Consider the following 18,505-nt stretch of genomic DNA (forward strand, 5'->3'; position numbering starts at 1 on the left):
CGGACCTTATTTCTGTGGCCAGGAAGAAGCAATGGATATAGCTGTTTGATGTATGGGGGAGGAAGGAACCCTCTCGGTCGGTTCAAGAAAGTGGAGGTTTGGAGTGTTTGAGTGAGTGACCCCGCCACAAGATGGCGGCGTTAACTGAATCCATCAAGCCACATGTAGCATCCGTGCACCCCAGGAAGTAACCTAGTGGGCGGGCTGAGGTAGGTTAGCTGGTAATGGGGTACCGCTACTACGGCAGCATAGCATGGACGACGCAGCTACAGGTTGCCTGATGACTGACTGTGTGAAGCTCTCTCTCTGCCTCGTCCCCATCTACAGCCTCGACTCTCTCTCAACTCCAAGAACACCACCACCAAGCCCGACATTCCTCCTGCTCCAATTCTCCCCTACCCCAGCACCCACTACCACCGTAGCTACCCTCCTCACAGAAATCTGTCAATATGGTAAGTAAGCTTCCCGCATCTCGTCATCGGATTGCAAGCTGGTGTGGTGTGCCGTGGCCCATGAGCTAACCCGCCTATCCCTGCAGACGTCGATAGGCACTGGCTACGATTTGGCCAACTCCATCTTCTCCCCCGATGGCCGCAACTTCCAGGTCGAGTACGCAGTCAAGGCAGTAGAGAACGGCGGCACCTCCATCGGCATCCGTGCGAAAGATGGTGTCGTCTTGGCAGTCGAGAAGGTCATCACATCCAAGCTGTTGAAGCCCAGCGCCAACAAGAGAATCGCAACTATCGACAAGCACTTGGGAGCCGTACGTTTCACACCCCGCCCCCGAATAGCGTCAATAATCCACCAAATAGCTAACACTCGTCCCCCCTAGGTTTACTCCGGCATGATCCCCGATGGCCGCCACTTCGTAGACCGATCCCGCGACGAGGCCCGGTCCTGGCGCGATACCTTCAAGACCCCCATCTCCACTTCAGATCTGGCCTCCCGCATGGGTGGCTACCTCCAAGCCTACACCCTCTACCAATCAGTGCGACCTTTCGGCATCACCGCCATCGTCGGTGGTTTTGATTCAGAGCTCGAGGCCCCCGTAGACGGTGAGGTCGGCAGCGGCCCTTCCATTGGTGCCGGCGGCAAGGTGGAGGGCAAGCACGGCGGTCCCGGCTTGTACATGATTGAGCCGAGCGGCATGTACTGGGGCTACTACGGCGCGGCCACCGGCAAGGGCCGCCAGGCCGCCAAGGCCGAGCTCGAGAAGCTGAACCTGGCTGAGGGCGAGCTGGACCTCAAGCAGGCCGTCAAGGAGGCCGCTCGCATCATCTACGTCGCGCAGCAGGACAACAAGGACAAGGAGTTCGAGCTCGAGATGACCTGGATCAGCGGCGCCAACGGCCCCACCAAGGGCCGGCACGAGGAGGTGCCCAAGGAGCTCATGGAGGAGGCCGAGCGGTTAGCGAAGAAGGCCCTCGAGGGCGACGACGAAGATGACGAGAAGAAGGATGACGACAAGATGGAGCTATGATGATCATGATATCCTGCATCTTGAAAGAAGAAGAAGGAATGAGGTTTACGCATGTACAATACGGCGGCCAGAGAGCACGCCGGACGGAGGCATTGAGATAACGGCATAGACTAATTCTATCGAAGAATCTCAAGCATCGCGGTCAAACGGTCATGCTCGCAAGGCTGGATGGGCCCTCATCACATGAATGCTTCGGCGGTTTGGCCCCTCAGGCGACCGGGTATCGAATTGAGCAGGCGTGGGCCAATATTACATGTCTATTGTTCGGTCTTTCTCGTCCATGACACTTTTGCTACGTGGCTCTCGTACTAATATCGAATCTCATGGTCTGTCAGCGGATATACCAGACAGGAGCGAATTGTTAGAGGCAGAACCCCAAACGCCTTTAGCCTACAGAATACATCCATCGTATCAGCCTGGCTCTCCGAAGTAGTTTGCTCTCTTTAAGCTGACCGACAAAGCCTCCCGTTCTGCGAGTTCGGGTACCCGTCCACGGCCTCGACCGCCCAGCCCTCGCTGCCGACCGTCGTGGGCGCCCAGAACAACTGCCAGGGATCCCAGGCCCGTTTCACCTCGAGCAGGCGCGCGTAATTCGAGCCGAAGAAGGCCTGCTGCCACTCCGGCTCGCCCGGGTCCGCCTCGTTGATGTAGGCCCCCGCGCCCGGCGAGACGTCCCGCAGCAGGCTAGTATAGCGCTGCATCCGGGCGTCGCGGGCGCGGGCTTGCTGGCCGGTGAAGTTGTCGGGTTGGACGTCCATGAGCATCTGGGAGAGTGAGCAAATGGGAGTGGTTAGCGATGAAGGTAGCTATCAAAACACGGGCCGGGTAGGAAGGAAGGGGTGTTTGTTACTACTGACTACACTTACAGCATGCATCAGGTTCTCCCGCCACGCGGGATTCACGGCATTGTCCGCCCCGGGCCAGCCGGCTACTTCCCGCGTCGGCGACGTCAGGGTCGCGTGGAAGTAGAAGTTCTCGTCGTACCCGGCTTCGGTCGCTGCGCGGATCGCTGCCATGGTTGCGGTCCAGCGGGCGTCGTCTTCCCAGTTGGCCCGTGGCAGCAGGCGGGACCGGTACCTGATCATGTAACCCCCCCCCCATCGTTAGTATCGTCATCGCCTCAATGAGGGTGGGTGGGTGTGAGCGTGACTGGATTGAGCTCTTGCGCGAGAGATCTGACTTACCGCGTGTTCACGGGCTGGTCCCCCGTACCGCCGCGGCGGGAGGCACCATAGATGCTCGAGTTCCTCGTTGTCGGGTCGGCGTCCGCGGCGGTCAGGACGCCGGCTTGGCGCAGCGAGGTGTACAGGGGCTGCATGATGCGGCTCACCTCGTCGCGGCTGCGGTTGAGGAAAGTGCTCGTCGTCGTGAAGCGGAAGCCGCCGTCTGCTTGCGGGTAGATGTAGCTGAAGCCCTGCCCGCCGCTGCCTTCGACGACCCTGCCGCAGAAGCGATAGTATAACCCTACGCCCGTCCAGAATGCGTCGGCGTTGCGGACTACGACGGCGCCGGTGGCGGGGATCGAGGGGCTGGAGGCGGAGGACAGGGTTAGGCTCAGGGAGGTGGTTGTCAGGGTGATGGGTGGGTGGACTTTGTAGACGGCGGAGATGATGATGCCGTATGTTGCTTTAAGAGCGGAAAGGGGGTCAATGAAGATATTCTCAGAGCATGGACTCGGTCAGGAGCTCCTACCTCCACCACCTCCCCGCAAAGCGAAGAACAGATCCGGATTGGTAAACGGGTCCGCCGTGACGTACCGCCCATCCGCAGTCACGACGCCCAGAGACAACACCTGGTCCGCGCCCAGCCCGAGGGTCGAGGTCACCACCGAGTGGCCACCGCCACCAACCCAGCCGCCCACGCCGCCGACGGTGTTGCCGCCGGGGGCCACGACGGTGATGCCACCGTGCGCCGCCGTGAAGTTGGACACCTCCCACGCCTCGACCCCGGTGCCGAATCGCGCCGCCGTGCCCGTGTAGTTGCCGGGCGAGAATGAGGGGAGGCGCTGCGTCTCTTTCATGTGGTGGAGCCAGATGCTCAGCGAGCCGGCGCCGACGGAGCGGCCGCCAAAGTCGTGGCCTGTGTTTCTGATGCATCGAGTTAGTTGCCTCTACAAGCCCTATCGTAGCAACGCATTGCTAGGGCTTTGGGATTGACCTTACTTGACAACCAACCGGATCCCCTTGTTCCTGGCAAAGTTGACGGCAATCTGCACATGTTTCGCCGTCGTGGCGTTCACCACGTACTCCGGGAACCCGCCGCGGGTGCAGTTCTTCCCCTGCGCCTGCGTTTCGTTGGTGGCCAGGCAGGTACTCCCCTGCGTCCACTGCGCCAGCTCCGTGAGCGAGTCGTCGAGCCAGAAGCGCGTGGACCTGGCGTCCCGAAGCAGGAACTGGCACTGCGCCGCGTCGTAGGCGGGGTGTGCTGGGTAGCACACCGCACCCGCGGGCGTGGGCCGGAGCAGGGCGCCGTCGAGGGAGTTGTTGAAGCGCGTCCACTCTTCTGTCCAGGGCCAGAGGTCGTCGCCTGGAAAGACGCGGCATCGCTGATGTTGCTCCCGCTGAGATACGGTTGCTGCTGCTTCTGCTCTGTCGCCAAAGGCGATGGCGGAGAAGTCGCCTATATCTTGCTCGGTGAGCTGGATCGAGTCGGCCAGTAACCCGTTCAACGAATCGCTATTGTACTTCGCAATATGCGACGCAGCCGAAGTACCCAGGCCAGGGGCCCAGAAGAGAACAAGGGCGACAGTCTTGACGGAAGGCATTTTTACTAGTAACAGGTGCTACTTTTCTTCGATTCTATACCAATCCAATGCCCATGGCTACGATGGCATTACCCATCTTAGCCACCTGAGCCCGACGTTCCGTTTATATACTAATTATATAACGAATGTTTTCCTCGGAAGGCATGGACGTCTGTGCTCCCGCCTTGTGTTTCCCTTTGCAGCAGCATCTCGCCATCCACTGACTGCGGTGATACTTCAGAACCCCCTTATCCAGCTGCATACCACGTCTAGCCCAAATTAGTCAGCCATAGCGGGAGTCGTCGAACGACAAATGGCCGAAGACGGGAGGCCACCACCTCGACCACAACTAGTGCCCCTTTTAGGCAGGTGGGCTGAATAATTCCTTGAACAAGCCTTGGTTCCACGACAGCTCTGGCTGCCCCCAGGGTGCGGTAGCTGGCCCCAGGCTGAGACGTTTCATTCGTCGATGCTACCGCACAGTCACGAGGCGTCCGCCCTCATGCGGTTTAAATCGCATACAGCTGCAAACTTCGTGTGGGTGACTACGCCGGGCAAGGTAGGTAGGGCATTATTTGCGATTTTTCAGGAGGCCAGGTCCATCAGCAATGCTTATCTAAGCATTGATCAGCGTGTAGAAACCTCGAGACCGTTCCCTCATCAGATGTATGGTTGAGTGCGTGTTGCCGAATAGCGCTGCCGTTCTGAACCATGTCACCCTACAAGAAGGCATGGCGCGTTTTGCTGCTCCGGATGAGCGCCCAGTCCAACCAGGTCTGCTGCCTCTCTCGTCTAAGGGTTGAAAATGGAAACCACAAGTACTCGTACATGTTCAAATTCTTTTGCTGCATAATTCATCTAACCACTTAAATGGGGGTATCTCGGTTGGGTACTATCGATATCTATACATGCTCATGCCTTCGCGGTGCTAGCGTGGCCTTGACACCAATTGATCCAATCTGTGAAGAAGGACGGCTGTATCCGTTTCCTCCCAAGAGTCCAGTCGATCTGGGTCTGGGTATAGACAGCCGCAGCACGCTGAATGTTCTCCTTGTGGGCAGTGAACAGGCTGGACACGACCAACAAACTTGTAGTCGATACCGCCCGGGCAAAGGCGTGTGTGCTGTCCAGGGAGGCCTCTTCGTGGATCTTTTGCAACAGCGCTATCTGCTTGTCGGAGTCGATCGTAGAACCTTCTGTATCCCCTCTCCCCTTCTTGAAAACCCGGGCAAAGTTGGACAGGATATCAGTCGCCTTCTTCCCGAGCTCCTTGGTCTGCGTCGTACGGATGAGTCCGAGAAGTGGCAGAACTAGGCCAAACGCTAAGGGATTATGCGCCTCCTTTTTGAGATAGATGTCCAAGAAATCGAGAACTCGATGCTTGAAATGAATCATCATCGCTCGAGCATCCTTCTTCTCTTTGCTCTTGTTGGTCTTCTGGGCCCGTTGCTTGAAGACCTCGACCAGCTTCTCATCTAGCGCCATCATTTCCGAGTCTGTCATGTCGGAGTCATCATCAGAACTTTCAGCTTCGTTGTCCTGATCGAGACGGTGGCTTCCCAGGACCTTTGCAAGAGCAACATCGAGATCGGCAATGTCCTTCGCTTTAGCTTCATCTTGCGCCTCATCCTCGTCCTCATCCTCGTCGGCGTCAGCTTCCTCGCCGTTCAAAGTGACGAACTCGACATCAGATCCAAGCTCGGAAATCTCGTCTTCGTCATCATCGGCATCTTCATCTTCACTTCCACTCTCACCCGATTGATCCGCATCAGGCATGTCCTCGTCCTCGGCGTCGAAAAGAGCCTGCTGTCCCTTCATGTTCTCTTCCGCTGCAAGGTGCTCGGTCAAGCCTTCAAGAGCATCCGCAGAAAGTTGCGGTGTGAATACCTCGAAAACCTGCTGGGTGATCTGTCGCATCAAGGGAGACTGCCTGGAAACCATTGAGAGAAGGATCTCCACCAGCAGAGATGAAGCCGCATCATCAGTCTCCTTCAGCTTTTCCGAGCACTGCTTCAAGTCCTCCAAGGTAGTGAGAGCATCAGCATCGCCGTCATATAGCTGCAGAATGGTGATAGCATAGAGCATTGCGAGACTAAGAGAGGGGCTGCTCTCCGAACCCTCCTTTTGGCTCTGCTTGGTCAGCTTCCGCAGAGACTTCAGTGCAGCTCTACGCTCAGCTTCCAGCTCCGCGCTCATTTTGATTGCTGTTGGCTCTACAGTGACCACTGCGTCGCACAAGAAACGATAATCCGAATGGCGCTTTGTCAATTTTGCGAGAGCAGATGACAGTCGGTTGCGGAATACTTGTCGAGTCTTGTCAGAAAGTTCAGGAGAGAAGTTGGCTGAGCTAGAGTATGAGTTCTTCACCAACTCTTCAAGTGTAGTCTTTAGCACCACATCTTGGTCTCGCTGTAACTCGCCCGATTCGTCTTCCGATGACTGTCTTCGAACACACATGAAGAAGACGTATCCAGCAAACACCTGGCGAGATTTCTCTGCCTCGTCTTGCCTGTATATTTGTCAGTTGATATACTCGATTGAGGCTAACGAGGTAAACTTACTCTTTGGCGACAACAACAGGTTCTCTCAGAAATTTGAGAATAGCCTCAACATTGTCAGATGTGACGTGCTGAAGAATCTTCTCCACGGTGCTCTGGTGTGTTTGCTGGTCAAAGTCGTAAGCACCATTCTTGCCGAGGAACTCTTCCAAAATAGGTAGTAGGGAGGTCGGTTCTGTCTCCACGATGCCCTCAACAATCTTCAGCGATTTAGTAGCTGCTCGGTGGAGGTAACGATCCTCTTTAGCTGCTTGATTTATTAGGCATCTCATCAAATTCTTCGAGAACAGGGCCTTGATTGAGTCATTGGACTTTTGAGCAGCGAAAGCCTGTAGGAACTTCTGGAAGATCATAAGGCCGCGGAACTTCTGTCCCTCGGTAGCGTTTTTGGAAAATAAGCCATCTGTGACTGTTAGAAGAGGGTTCCAGCCATGGACAGGAAGAAAGGCTTACCATCAATCACTGTGCTCCAAAAGAGCTTCAAGTCGCCAGCATCGTTTGATTTGCTTTTCTTAACACGCTCGATGAAGTATGATAAAATCAGGTCCCACACGAAATGCAATTGTGCATTCCAACTGCCTGACTTGGCCTTGAGCACCACAGCTTCTTTGTTGCCATCGTCTTGCTTCACGTTGTCCTTCAGCACATTGGCGAGTTCAGGCAGACTTTTGGTGGCCAAGGGATGGCTCCATGGCTTTGAGGGCATCTTCATGTCAGGATAACATGTTAGGGCCCCAAGCCAGAGGCCAACACCCTCAGCTGTTTTCCCCAAGCCAATCTTGATGAGCTGCTCGATTGTTTCTTTGGCCTTGGCCTCGCCCATTTGCGGCAGTGTCTCGACAATGAGCCAGACACACTGTGAGCGCAACCATACTTTCTTGTTGGCCAGATCGAGCAGGAGACCCATGACCTTGGACCACCTGGAATCATCACTGCCAAATAGCACCTTCGACTCGATGAAGCTCTGCAAGCCAAACAGTTGCCCATAGTATAGATCCCTCTCCTCTTGTCCCGGCAAAGCCCCGTTGGGTTTGGTCTTCTCCAGAAGGATGTCCAAGACAATAGCGAATGGCAAGCCAGGGAACTTGGTCTTGCTCAGAGCCTTGGGGCCGAAAAGTTGGCTGAGTATTTCTGTCAGTACAAGACTGAATCCCACTCTTGACGCATTGCGGGAGCTGGCGAGGCCTCGGAATAAGCGCTTCTCGAGATGTCGTCTCAGGGCGGGCTCTTCACTCGCAAGGAGACCGGTAATGACAGCGTCTGCAGCTGCAATGCGCTCAGCGCTGTCGAGGCTACCGAGAAGATCATAGACATGGGCCTCGCGCGTTCGCTGGTCGTTGGTGGTTACTTCGGCAGAGAATGGGGATTTGTCGAGATCCAGGTCGACGGCTCCGTCAACGGCTCCATCGGCGGGAGGTTGTTGCGAGGCCTGGTGGCCATCTTTTGACTTCTTGCGATTCGGTTGAACGTCGTTGGAGCTGTTCTTAGCACCTCTCTTCCGTTTGCTTCCCATATTGGCTGATGTTCAGGTTCCAATGGGCAAATTTGATGTGACGATGCGATGCTGCATTTGCATTAATTATCATGGATACGGCCTATCATCACTATCGCAATGCTATGGATAAGCGCGCCTGCGATCAACTTTTTTAATTCTGCCGTCCCTTACCACTCGCTGGGAGCTCCCCGGGCGCCCCACCTGCCCCTCCATTGCCCATTGCCCAGTGCTTATTGCCCAGTGCTCATCGCCTAGCTGTTGCTAGCTACCCCTAATAACTAGCCCTGTGGCGTAATAGCGAGGGTTACGGAATGGAGATCGTGTTTCCAAGATGGCCGGAGTAACAAGCAATATATGTACTGTATGGACCTCGAACCCAGTTCGTGGCACGACTGATGTATGTGGCCCGCACTATTGATCTCATCATTACATACGAAATGACCACGGCGGTTTCCGTGTGGATGTATGTACTATCAGTTGCCTAGGAGAATCGAAGTTTTTTTTCTCGTCGTTCTCAATTTTTCTTTTTCCACATGGAGTAGATGGGGCTCTGGATCCCAAGGGATGCTGCTAAGGGGTCAAATTTGTCACGAATCTCCTCTTCGGACCCCTTGGGAACAGGCGAAACAGAGCTCCAGTCGAAAGAAAAAATCCAGAAGCAAGCATAAGCCGTGTTCGAGCTCAAGGTAGTTGCTTTGTCGCGACTCGCCAGGGTCCAGGCAAAGGGCGGGAATAAAAAGCTCCCAAGAAAGGAATGCCGGGCTGCCGGGAACAGCAGCATCTATGAATGTAGCAAGCAGTTATTAGTGGGCAAAAGCAAAGCGCTTTGACTGTTGGAACCACAGGCTCCAGCAACCTTTCTTTGGTTGTTCGGTCAGCCTCGAGTCAAGCAAGGGCAAAACAGAGACGATCAATGAGACTGCTACGACGTTGTACGTCAATGCTAAAACACATTGGCGATGGCGAGCACTTCATTGTGACTTCGCACCGTACCTACAACTGCCTTTCAACAAGACTCGACCCGTTGCTTTTCCAGACAGCCGGAGTCAGGAACAAGGGACTGGCCTTCGCCTACTTCCGTGAAGCTACGGATATGTAGTAGCAGTAATACTATCCAAGCCGAGGTTGCGTGACACTTGATCAGCCTGCCAGCCGACGGGGTGACTGGCCAAAAGGACACAGCCGTCCTCATAACCGCCAGAGCTGACGGAAGGATCGTAGACCCTGACCGGCGCTGCCGCAGACGGTATAGCAAGTTAGGCAAGGCTTGCCCGCCTTTAGCTTAGCCTCGTCTCGTGACTTCGCGACCAGGGCTGACGGGCCCCAGTGACGGGCCTCCAAGCGGATGTTTACTCATACGCGTACGGACCTAAGAATTGTTTACTTGACGCCTTTACCCCTCATTTGCAGCATAAAGCCTGTTGGGCTGGACAGTAGTGGACTGGGGGTATCGCAACCCTTCCCCATACGCGTCCCACTGTTCCTTGTGAACATCAAACACCAATGCAAGACCATCACGAGGATGCCCGAGGGGCCCGTTTCACAGGACCATCGTGCATCTCGATGGGACCATACCCTTTATGCCGCGAAGCAGACGGCTGCCACTGCGGCTTTCACACCAAGGCCAATGGACAGACTAGGTGGCGGGATATCGAAGCCCATGGGGATTGAGCTACTTGCCGGATAAGGAGACCAAGCTGACTATCTCTGTCTATCTGGAGAGCTGAAGGCTGCTGAGACCCGCGGCGCGAGGGGTAGTCGGTCAATTGCCGGCTCCCATTGGTCGTCGGCCTGTCTCCCCAAACCTTCGCCAGCTTGCTTTTCATGCAGTCTGCGTGCCGCGTAAGGATCGGAACTGTAGTCCTATCAGCCTAAGCTGTTGCGGTCGAACCGCAGATGGCGGTCAGCAGGTTGCCTGGTGGTGCATAGCGGGTTGGGACAGACTTGGGCTGCATGTCATCGGGTCTGCGTCGGGTTGCTGTCGTCGTTCATGCCAACATGTAAACAATCAACAAACGAAACACAATTATAGGCTGGATCTCGATACCCTCTAGTTACGGTGACGCGCCGGTCCTATGGAGGTCCTATGGAACGCCATTCCCTGATTTTCTACGGCGTAAAAATGGCCGCCTTGATATGGTACAGGTGAGAGCGATCACGAGACTCCAGAATGGGATATCGATTACTATGGGATTTTGAAATGAAAAATGACGATTGTTTTGTGCGCCAACACGAGGCTCGCGCCGAAGATCAGTAGGCTGGGCTGGAAAACTTGGCCTGAACACAGGAGAATGACGTCGGCCACCGATCGATGAGATCGGAATGAAGGACGGGTGATCGAAGCTTTCGCCCTCGCTTCCTTGGACCATCGGCGCTGCCACCGCGAGACGCTACTGGCATGGGAGCGATATCCATTTTAGAATAATTCCCGAACAAAAATTGTTGCTTGTCAATCGAATAGCGTCCGGCTTGATCCTGGGGCCTTCTCTGGCGGTTTTATTTCCCCGTCCGGCCTGAGGTGGTGTGAAGGGCCAAATCTCCCAACCAGGCTGAGGAAGCCTGTGATTCGTCTTCGTCTACACCCTCATCTCTGGGTAAATCATTAATTGTGATTCCCTACCTGGCCATCTCATAAGCGCCCATTTTATGCCTACATTGCCCGGATTGGGGCGCCCAAGGCGATTTTCTCCGACGCGGCTCGGGCTACAATCAAAATTGAGCAATGGAGCTTTGCGCTTGTGTCTTCCAATCACACATAGACACGCCGAACATTTGCAAATAGTTGATTTCCGCTCAGGGCAGTGGGAGATCTCGGTCTATCTTGTCATCCCATCGGCCAGCACACCGGCTTCGGTATTCCCTTGTGTTCCACGCTTTACGGCTTGCAGCCCTGAAGATAACATAAATATGATAACAAAACACACTCGACATAACATAACATGGCAGCAGCATAACACAACAGACCCTGAATCGGTCGCCGTGTGTTGGCAATCCGCTCCGCACGCATTCTGCTCGGGAGGCTGTGCGGTGATTGGGTCGGATGCGCACTATGTGTAAACAACGGTAACCATGTTGGTCGGCCATGACTGACTGCCATGCCTGCCATGGGTATTGTCAAACGTCGGCCAAGAACGTAAGCTGCAGGAGCTGTGACTGGAACCAAGTTAGGTGCAGGTCACTAGGATCCGGAATGGGCAGTCCTCTGCAGGCTACTGCATGCCGACTGCATGCTCTTCCAGTGCTTCCGCCTTCGGGCCACCTCGGTCGCTTGTCATCTGGTGCCATTCGGATGGAGCGCCCTTCGTCCTTCCTTACGAGGAGGCACTTGAAGCTTACGAGCTACCGGGCTACTTTCTGACGCTGCTGCAGGGCTTCTGCAACCCAAAAGCCAAATCACCGCCGCCAGCGTCCTCCTGCGCACTTCTTCGCACTGCACGGCATGGCCAGGCGGGGCCCTCCCTGCCACGATGCCCCATTCCACCATATAGCTGCCGGGGTGATGCTTATTCACACAGCAACCAAGGAGGAACCGTTTCCAAAAAGAAGCAGTGATTCGGCGAACCAGCCCAGGCCGCACCCGCTCAATCTCCAGAAGTCTGGTACCGTCACTGTTTAACAGAAACACTGTTTCTTTTCGTGTCAATGCTTTCCACGCTTCGCTGCTTTCGACGAGGAAGCGAGTTTCAGACCTGCAGAAAGGCTCTGCCACGGTGCGATTGATTCCCGCAGGGCTGGGCAAGCAATCATTCGACTCCTGCCTAGTGCAGTATCATCCAAGACAAAAAGTATATACATCGGGGATATATGTAACTCAGCCGTTCGGCAGTTTGGATCATGAATCGAACTGTAGGTACGGTGCGGCAACTGGGAGAGCCTTTCCGCCCCGCAAGTACTCAGACTTGTGAGCCCAAGCCCGTTCCAGGCCTGCGACAACGGGACTGCGTAATTTGCAATATTGAAGGGTCCGGAACCCGTTGGACCCCTGAAGTATCCGGATGGGGGAGGTTATCGTCGCTCGCTGTGGAATTTCACGTGTGGATGGGACTGGATGTCTCACGATATGATGAGAGCTGTTGGGTTGGCATCACGGCATTCCAGGTCTAGCGAGATGATGTTGGCCCGGAGGTAAGCCGTCATTCCCAACATGAGGGCAGCCGGGGCTCTCGCGCTCGAGAACACCGCCTCCGGAAGTTTTTGAGCCATTGACAGCTGAATGCTTGCGTTGGCGCAGAACAAACTTCTGGAATGAGTGCGCGAGTTCCATCCAGTTGGGTCAAGGGCCTAGCTCCTGTCGCCGTCGTCTGGCTTCTGGTGCCAAGTGAAGCACGCCGTGGTATTCGTCTGCCAGACCGACTTTTGCCTCTCGTTAGCATACTCAGAATTAATCTATCTCGAAACAAACTGCTCGAATCGCTTGAACTCCTAAGCATCTAAGCCCTTCCTCTCAGCCGCCAAACAAAATCCCAGACCAGAAATACATTCTCCATGTAAGCCGGATGTAAGCCCAGGTGACCAGGCCCTCAGACGAACGAGCGAGCTGCACGATCCTGCTGGGGTATTTCCCAAAGCGGAAATAGTCCACAAAGCGGCGCTTGGCGATCGTCGTGCTTCTGCTGGCCGTGACCTTCTACCACTAGCAGGTATCCGAGTATCTGTCTGTACGTATTGTATGCATCTGCAAGGGCGAGCGTCTATGCAATAGCCTGTTGCCCGCTTACCGAAACAAACCGTGGAGGAATTCTGGGTTGACACAAATAGTTCGCGAGCCAATTTTTGGCAGGCCGGGTCTAAAGGGATAGATTAGGTAGAAATAGAAGCCGGCGTTGAGCCTGACTTGGGTCGGCGATTCCCATTAATCTTCGTAAAGTACATGCAGGCCTGGCCCTGCCCTGGAGCTGAGGTTATCTCTAGTGCGAGCTCACCCAGCAACGCTCCCATGAGCCCGCTATCGCATCATAATTTTGCATCCTGCATACAATGCTTGCAGTTTTTGGGAAGGGCCATGACGGAGTGAATACGCTTGCTGCTGAGTCAAGTGCAAGGCAGATGCACTCCCTAAAAGTCCGCGGCGGCGAAAGAAAGAAAGTATGTCCCAAAGACGGCTTTTTCTTGATTTTCACCGGTCCGGCCTGATACATAGAAGTCATGAAATCGGGATCAGACGAGTTGTAATTGCGTGATCTAGCAACAAGAATTCTGGGTACTCGTACCGTAGATCTGGGCAGCCGGTCAATGAGGTATGCTGGTATGCTAGGTATACCGCCGAGCTTCGCACTGCCAGACTGTACGGATGTGCTCCATCGCCAGACTGGGCAGGGAGGTCACGGATTAGGAAACGAACTGGCAGCATGAAACCTGCCTGCTGGGCGGACAAAGTTTCAAGGAAAGACTGACAGGACGAAATGGCGCCGCTATTCGTCAGCGTCAGCCGAGTTGATGTGCGTCCTTGAAATTTCCAGGCTGTGACCTCGAATTCAGGGCTACAGTGCATCGGTCCGGGGGGCACAATGGGGGGGCACAATGGCACGCATTGCTGCATTGAGCGCTTGCAGCTGTTAGCGGTAACAGCTGGAAAGGGCCAATTCAGGTTTTTGGTAGCGGTTTGTGACTACCGGAATGATGTAACCAGCTCCTGCTGCTCTGCTCTGTTTCCCAGCTCGCCAGAGCATGGCGACTGGCGACGTAGGCGACGTAGGCGAGCCCCAGACAGTGGGCAATTGGCAATTGGGATAGCGTAGCATTCTACCAGCTACACAGCAGGAAGGAAACGCCTTGGTTCCACAGGGTTGCAAGACCAGCGCCTAGCGGGTTTTGTTAGCCCGATGGATGGCCATACTTAGAAGGAAGTTGCTATTAGCAGCAGCAGCAGCGTGCGTCAGGCACAGAGCTGCTAGACAGGTACCGTCCGTCACCCATGCCAGTGCCAGCGCCAGCGCCCCATGCATGCCATGCCCATGCCCAGCTGGCCGCTGCTGCTTGCGATTCCATCCACCGACCACCCCCTCCCCATCCCACGCACCCACCAGCGCCAGCGATAGGCCCCCGGCCCCTGTAGGTGACAGCGGTTGAAAACGCAACTAGCGTTTGCTTCTGTCTGCTCAGTAACTAGGTACGTTGTAGCACTACAGTGCACGCCTAATTGCCCCTGACAACGCTGTCCCAGGCGTTTTTCCTCTGTGCTGGAGAGCAGCTGTCTCTGCTCTCCACCTTCTGTCCCAGGCCGTCCAACAAAAGGCACGGTTGCCCACGGTCACTTTTGTAAGTTTCCCTTTCCTCACTCATCCGGCCTTGAAGTCGACAAGCTTCGCCCTACCCCCGTGCCGCCTTTCCCCCTCCGACAAAGCACACCAGTCACGATCACTCGGGGTAGAGCGTGTCCAGCATAATCGAAATACCCAAGAGAAAGAGAGCGAGAGAGCCTATCTTCCATCGTGGTCGTGGTTTCCCTGACTCGAATCCTGATTGGACGTGTGTATTGGTCCCGCAGTTCGCCATATCGACTTCCGTGGTTGTGTGAACGAACGTGCTACGCGCGAGCCAATCCGCTAAAATCTGGACTTGCCAGTGCTGCCCATTATCACATAGTGCCTCTACGCTCTTCTTCGTGCGCTCCTGTGCAGGAAAGGCGGTGATTCGCATTTATCTAGTCCCTCGGAACTGGCTCTTTCTACAAACTACATCTCTATCACTTACAATCCAATCCGCCCGCCTGCTGCTGTTTCGGGTCTCAACCGAAGGCCCGTGGAAAGTCTTACTTATACCGACACAGTACCGACAGCCTCTAATTCGACACGGCCCCATTGCCTGGCAGCTGTTTGTACCCACGCCCAGCAATCCCACCAACCAGCATCACAGAGGACTTGAGAGCAACGACGAGTTGAGCCTCCCGCTCGCCCTTTAAGTTCCTGCCAACCACCCGAACATAGAACAGTTCCATCATACACAACCTACTCCATCCGTCACGCTGGCCAATGCCATTGTGTCAGCTTGTTGCGCTTCGAATCCACGACCCTCCGTCCCCCCACCGAACCTCGAAGTCACCCCAACTCGCCCTCCCTCACTTGCGGACCTGTTAGCTCAGTTTCTGCGCCCTGGAACTCCAGTTACAGCTACAAGCAACAGGCGAAATATAGATCGATATTTGGTACTCAGATCCATGCCACCAAGCACCAGTCTGAGCCTTACGAAAACCACCACATCCTTCGATCCGTCTTTTCGTATAGACTTCCACGAGTGAAAGCATTCATTAATTGTGGCGACAACTTCCACTCTTTTGACTGGCCAGCTGCTTTCCTGAATAGGCAATTTCGAGGAGTATAGTTACGGCCGTACATTCTCATCCGATCGTCTACTTCCGGCATTCACTAGTAATAGCTTCCACGGCTCCCGCCCAGCTACCGCAAATATGGACGCCTCTTCACCGCTGGCTGCCATGCACCCGGCACCTCCTCCGACCTGGGGCCAGTCCCATGACATTTACCGGTCACACTCTCACTATAGTAATTCGAACCCCTTCGGGTCTGGGACCCTTAATATAAGGGACCACCTCCAACGGTCTAAGCCCGACTACTTCAGTTTGAAGTCTGTTCGGGGCTCATCTCCTACTGCCAGCTTGGCTGCTGATCTGTCCCAGAACTTCAGGATAGATGCTGAGGGAAGGTAAGGATCTAGCCTTTCGCTGCTGCCAGGAAATGTATATGAAGGCTGACTTATCACTGAATAGCCCTCGTTTCCCGACGCCTCGCCGTGCCCTGTTCACCTCCAACATGATGGGCGGTATCGAGAACAGAGACTACATCACGACACCGCCTCTGCCGGCTTCGTCGTCCCCTGTCCCCATGAGTGTGGGCGACATGATGGAGATGGATATATCACCCCTCCCCCACAAGGCCTTATACTCTAATACGTCTATTGAGATTACTTCTCCCACGCCCGGGGAGCTACCTGACGACGATGATGATGATGATGATTGCATGATGATGGAGTCGCCAATCGCTCTGTCGCGCCCACCTTCAATGACAACACTGGAGCCTCCAAAGCCTCTGATAACCGACAGCAGGAAGCGGCTCGCACTTCGACGTCCCTCGCTGTCAAGAGCCAAGGGCCACACCTCTAGTGGCATCACTGGCCGGTTACATCCGGACTTCAAATTCGGCTCCGAGAATCGCGTGCCTTCCGGTCTCTCCCTCGGGGAGTGCTTTCAAGACTCGCCCCCTCAACTACGTCGTCCTCAAACCGCCAACAGCCCCGACTCTAATGAGCAATGCTCCGTACGCCCCAAACCTCAGTTTGCTAGCCTTACAGGTACCCGCAACGGATCTCCCATTAGCAGCCACTCTCGCCGTCCGTCGAACCCCTTTCAGCGACGTCCGCGCCAATACCGGCGGTCACTGAGTATGTTTGAGAACCCTATGGATGTCCACAAACCCAAGAAAGAAGACCCCGTGCCTGCAAGCACACTGCAGTCGGTCATGGACATCGAGGATGTCCAAGACCCAGCTCTTCCGCACTTCTTCCCTGAGGGCGACAGTGACAGCATACCTCGCATTTCCCGAGAAACCTTCCTCGATGTCATGGATGGCAAGTACAGCCACGAGTATACTCAACGGATGGTCATCGACTGCCGGTTTGAGTACGAGTACGAGGGTGGTCACATTGATGGTGCTATAAATTACAACGACAAGGAGCTGCTGGCGCGCCACCTCTTCGAGCAGCCCATGGAAGGCAAAGTACTGCTCATCTTCCACTGCGAGTACTCGGCACACCGTGCTCCATTGATGGCTCGCCACATCCGTTCCGAAGACCGCACCGTCAACGCCGAGCACTACCCTCACTTGACTTATCCTGAGGTGTATCTTCTGGACGGCGGCTACAGCGAGTTCTTTATAGAACACCCATCGCGCTGCTATCCGCAATCATACGTTGAGATGAATGATTCGGAGCATGTGATGACATGTGAGCGAGAGATGGGTAAGCTCCAGCAGAAGCGCAAAGGCCTCAGCCGAGCCAGGACGTTTGCCTTTGGCGCTCGGGAGTCCATGATTGACGAGTCACCCACTGCCCCCGGCAGATGCCATGACTCACCCAGCAGCATGATTGGCAACTCGCCGATTCTGGGTGCCGACCGGACCACAAGCCGCCGCATGGCATCCTACTGATGATAATGTCGAATACCACCTACGACCCATATTAATAACAGCCTACTTTGCTGTTGGAGTCTAGATAGGAGTTTTGTCGTTCATCCTATTATCCGCACCTTCACCAAAAGTCTGCCAGGTGCAATTTGCACCCAGGAAGGAATGCGTTCTTATTGGCCTCGCCACATTCTGCAAGCTTTCCTATTTTTCTTTTCTTTTTTCTGATTCATCCATTATACCCTTTCAGTTCGGCATTAGACGGACGCATTGGCATAGCATCCCGGCCACCGGCATCGCCTTGAGCTTTTGTTGGATCCGGCATCTGATTTGTTGCTCATTGGCGTCTTTGGTCACTGTTTCCTTATATTGTGTTTATAAGCATGCCGAGGACTGGCACTTTTTCTTTTCGTTCTTTCGATTCTCCTTTGAGGGATCGGTCATCCACGCGTTGCACCTGTCTGCAAAGGATACCACACATACACTTCCAACTACTCTCGCTGCGAGAGATCCGCACTGCCACCTCCCAGCTTTGGAGCGTGCCAGCATGACGAACTATTTACGATCCCGACGCCACCGCCATACTGGCCTCAATGAAGATTCCATGTACGAACAAACACACTCGGACTTAACTTTTTCCGAACACCACAATATGACTTTCCTTGTATTTGGCATCCATTGCCTAACTCAACCAAAACCAACCTTGCCGATCTTTGCACGTGGGTCCTCGTCGGACCCTGTTTTGCTACTTGGTGCAATGTCGTCTACGATACTGCGGAGATAGAGACACAAAGACGGTTCGGGAGGCATCTCTGCATGGCACTTTGCAGAACCATAATACTTAAAACGACCAATAGACCGCATATGGAGATTGGGGTGGGTGAAAACCCCAAGCATGCCTTCCCGTTCTTGTTTCAGGGAAGGCAGTAGGTGTATAGGCTTGGTGGTCTTTCACTACATACTTTTGAACCTGGCGCAGGAGTCATTTGGTTGATAACTCTGCCGCCGAGGCTGTACATTAGTTCCTTCTGCAAACTCATACATGGTCTGGGTGGATGGATCTGCTGCTTATGCATTGCGCACTTTTCTATTATC

The 18,505-nt window shown here is 54.7% G+C and overlaps 4 protein-coding genes across 4 annotated transcripts; 2 read left to right on the forward strand and 2 right to left on the reverse strand.

The window, feature by feature from the left end:
- Positions 1-410: 410 nt before the first annotated feature.
- Positions 411-1,480, forward strand: PG986_006922 (nucleophile aminohydrolase; the record flags this gene model as incomplete). The annotated part of the gene is made up of 3 exons (XM_066843144.1): positions 411-452; positions 539-763; positions 833-1,480. Exons 1-3 carry the CDS (start codon positions 450-452, stop codon positions 1,478-1,480), a joined length of 876 nt encoding a protein of 291 aa, XP_066699256.1. The 5' UTR covers positions 411-449.
- Positions 1,481-1,923: 443 nt separating this feature from the next.
- On the reverse strand, positions 1,924-4,244 carry PG986_006923 (FAD-binding domain-containing protein; the record flags this gene model as incomplete). Its single annotated transcript, XM_066843145.1, has 5 exons — positions 1,924-2,244; positions 2,347-2,557; positions 2,665-3,106; positions 3,173-3,567; positions 3,643-4,244. The coding sequence occupies 5 exons, from the start codon at positions 4,242-4,244 to the stop codon at positions 1,924-1,926; spliced, it is 1,971 nt and encodes a 656-aa protein (XP_066699257.1).
- An 891-nt stretch (positions 4,245-5,135) lies between these two features.
- On the reverse strand, positions 5,136-8,294 carry PG986_006924 (uncharacterized protein; the record flags this gene model as incomplete). The annotated part of the gene is made up of 3 exons (XM_066843146.1): positions 5,136-6,732; positions 6,785-7,184; positions 7,235-8,294. The coding sequence occupies 3 exons, from the start codon at positions 8,292-8,294 to the stop codon at positions 5,136-5,138; spliced, it is 3,057 nt and encodes a 1,018-aa protein (XP_066699258.1).
- Positions 8,295-15,681: 7,387 nt separating this feature from the next.
- On the forward strand, positions 15,682-17,434 carry PG986_006925 (uncharacterized protein; the record flags this gene model as incomplete). The annotated part of the gene is made up of 2 exons (XM_066843147.1): positions 15,682-15,935; positions 16,000-17,434. 2 exons carry the CDS (start codon positions 15,682-15,684, stop codon positions 17,432-17,434), a joined length of 1,689 nt encoding a protein of 562 aa, XP_066699259.1.
- Positions 17,435-18,505: the final 1,071 nt, after the last annotated feature.

The sequence above is a fragment of the Apiospora aurea genome (assembly GCF_038362705.1).
Source record: "Apiospora aurea strain CBS 24483 chromosome Unknown utg000005l_segment0_segment0, whole genome shotgun sequence".
In the NCBI taxonomy this organism is placed as follows: domain Eukaryota; kingdom Fungi; phylum Ascomycota; class Sordariomycetes; order Amphisphaeriales; family Apiosporaceae; genus Apiospora; species Apiospora aurea.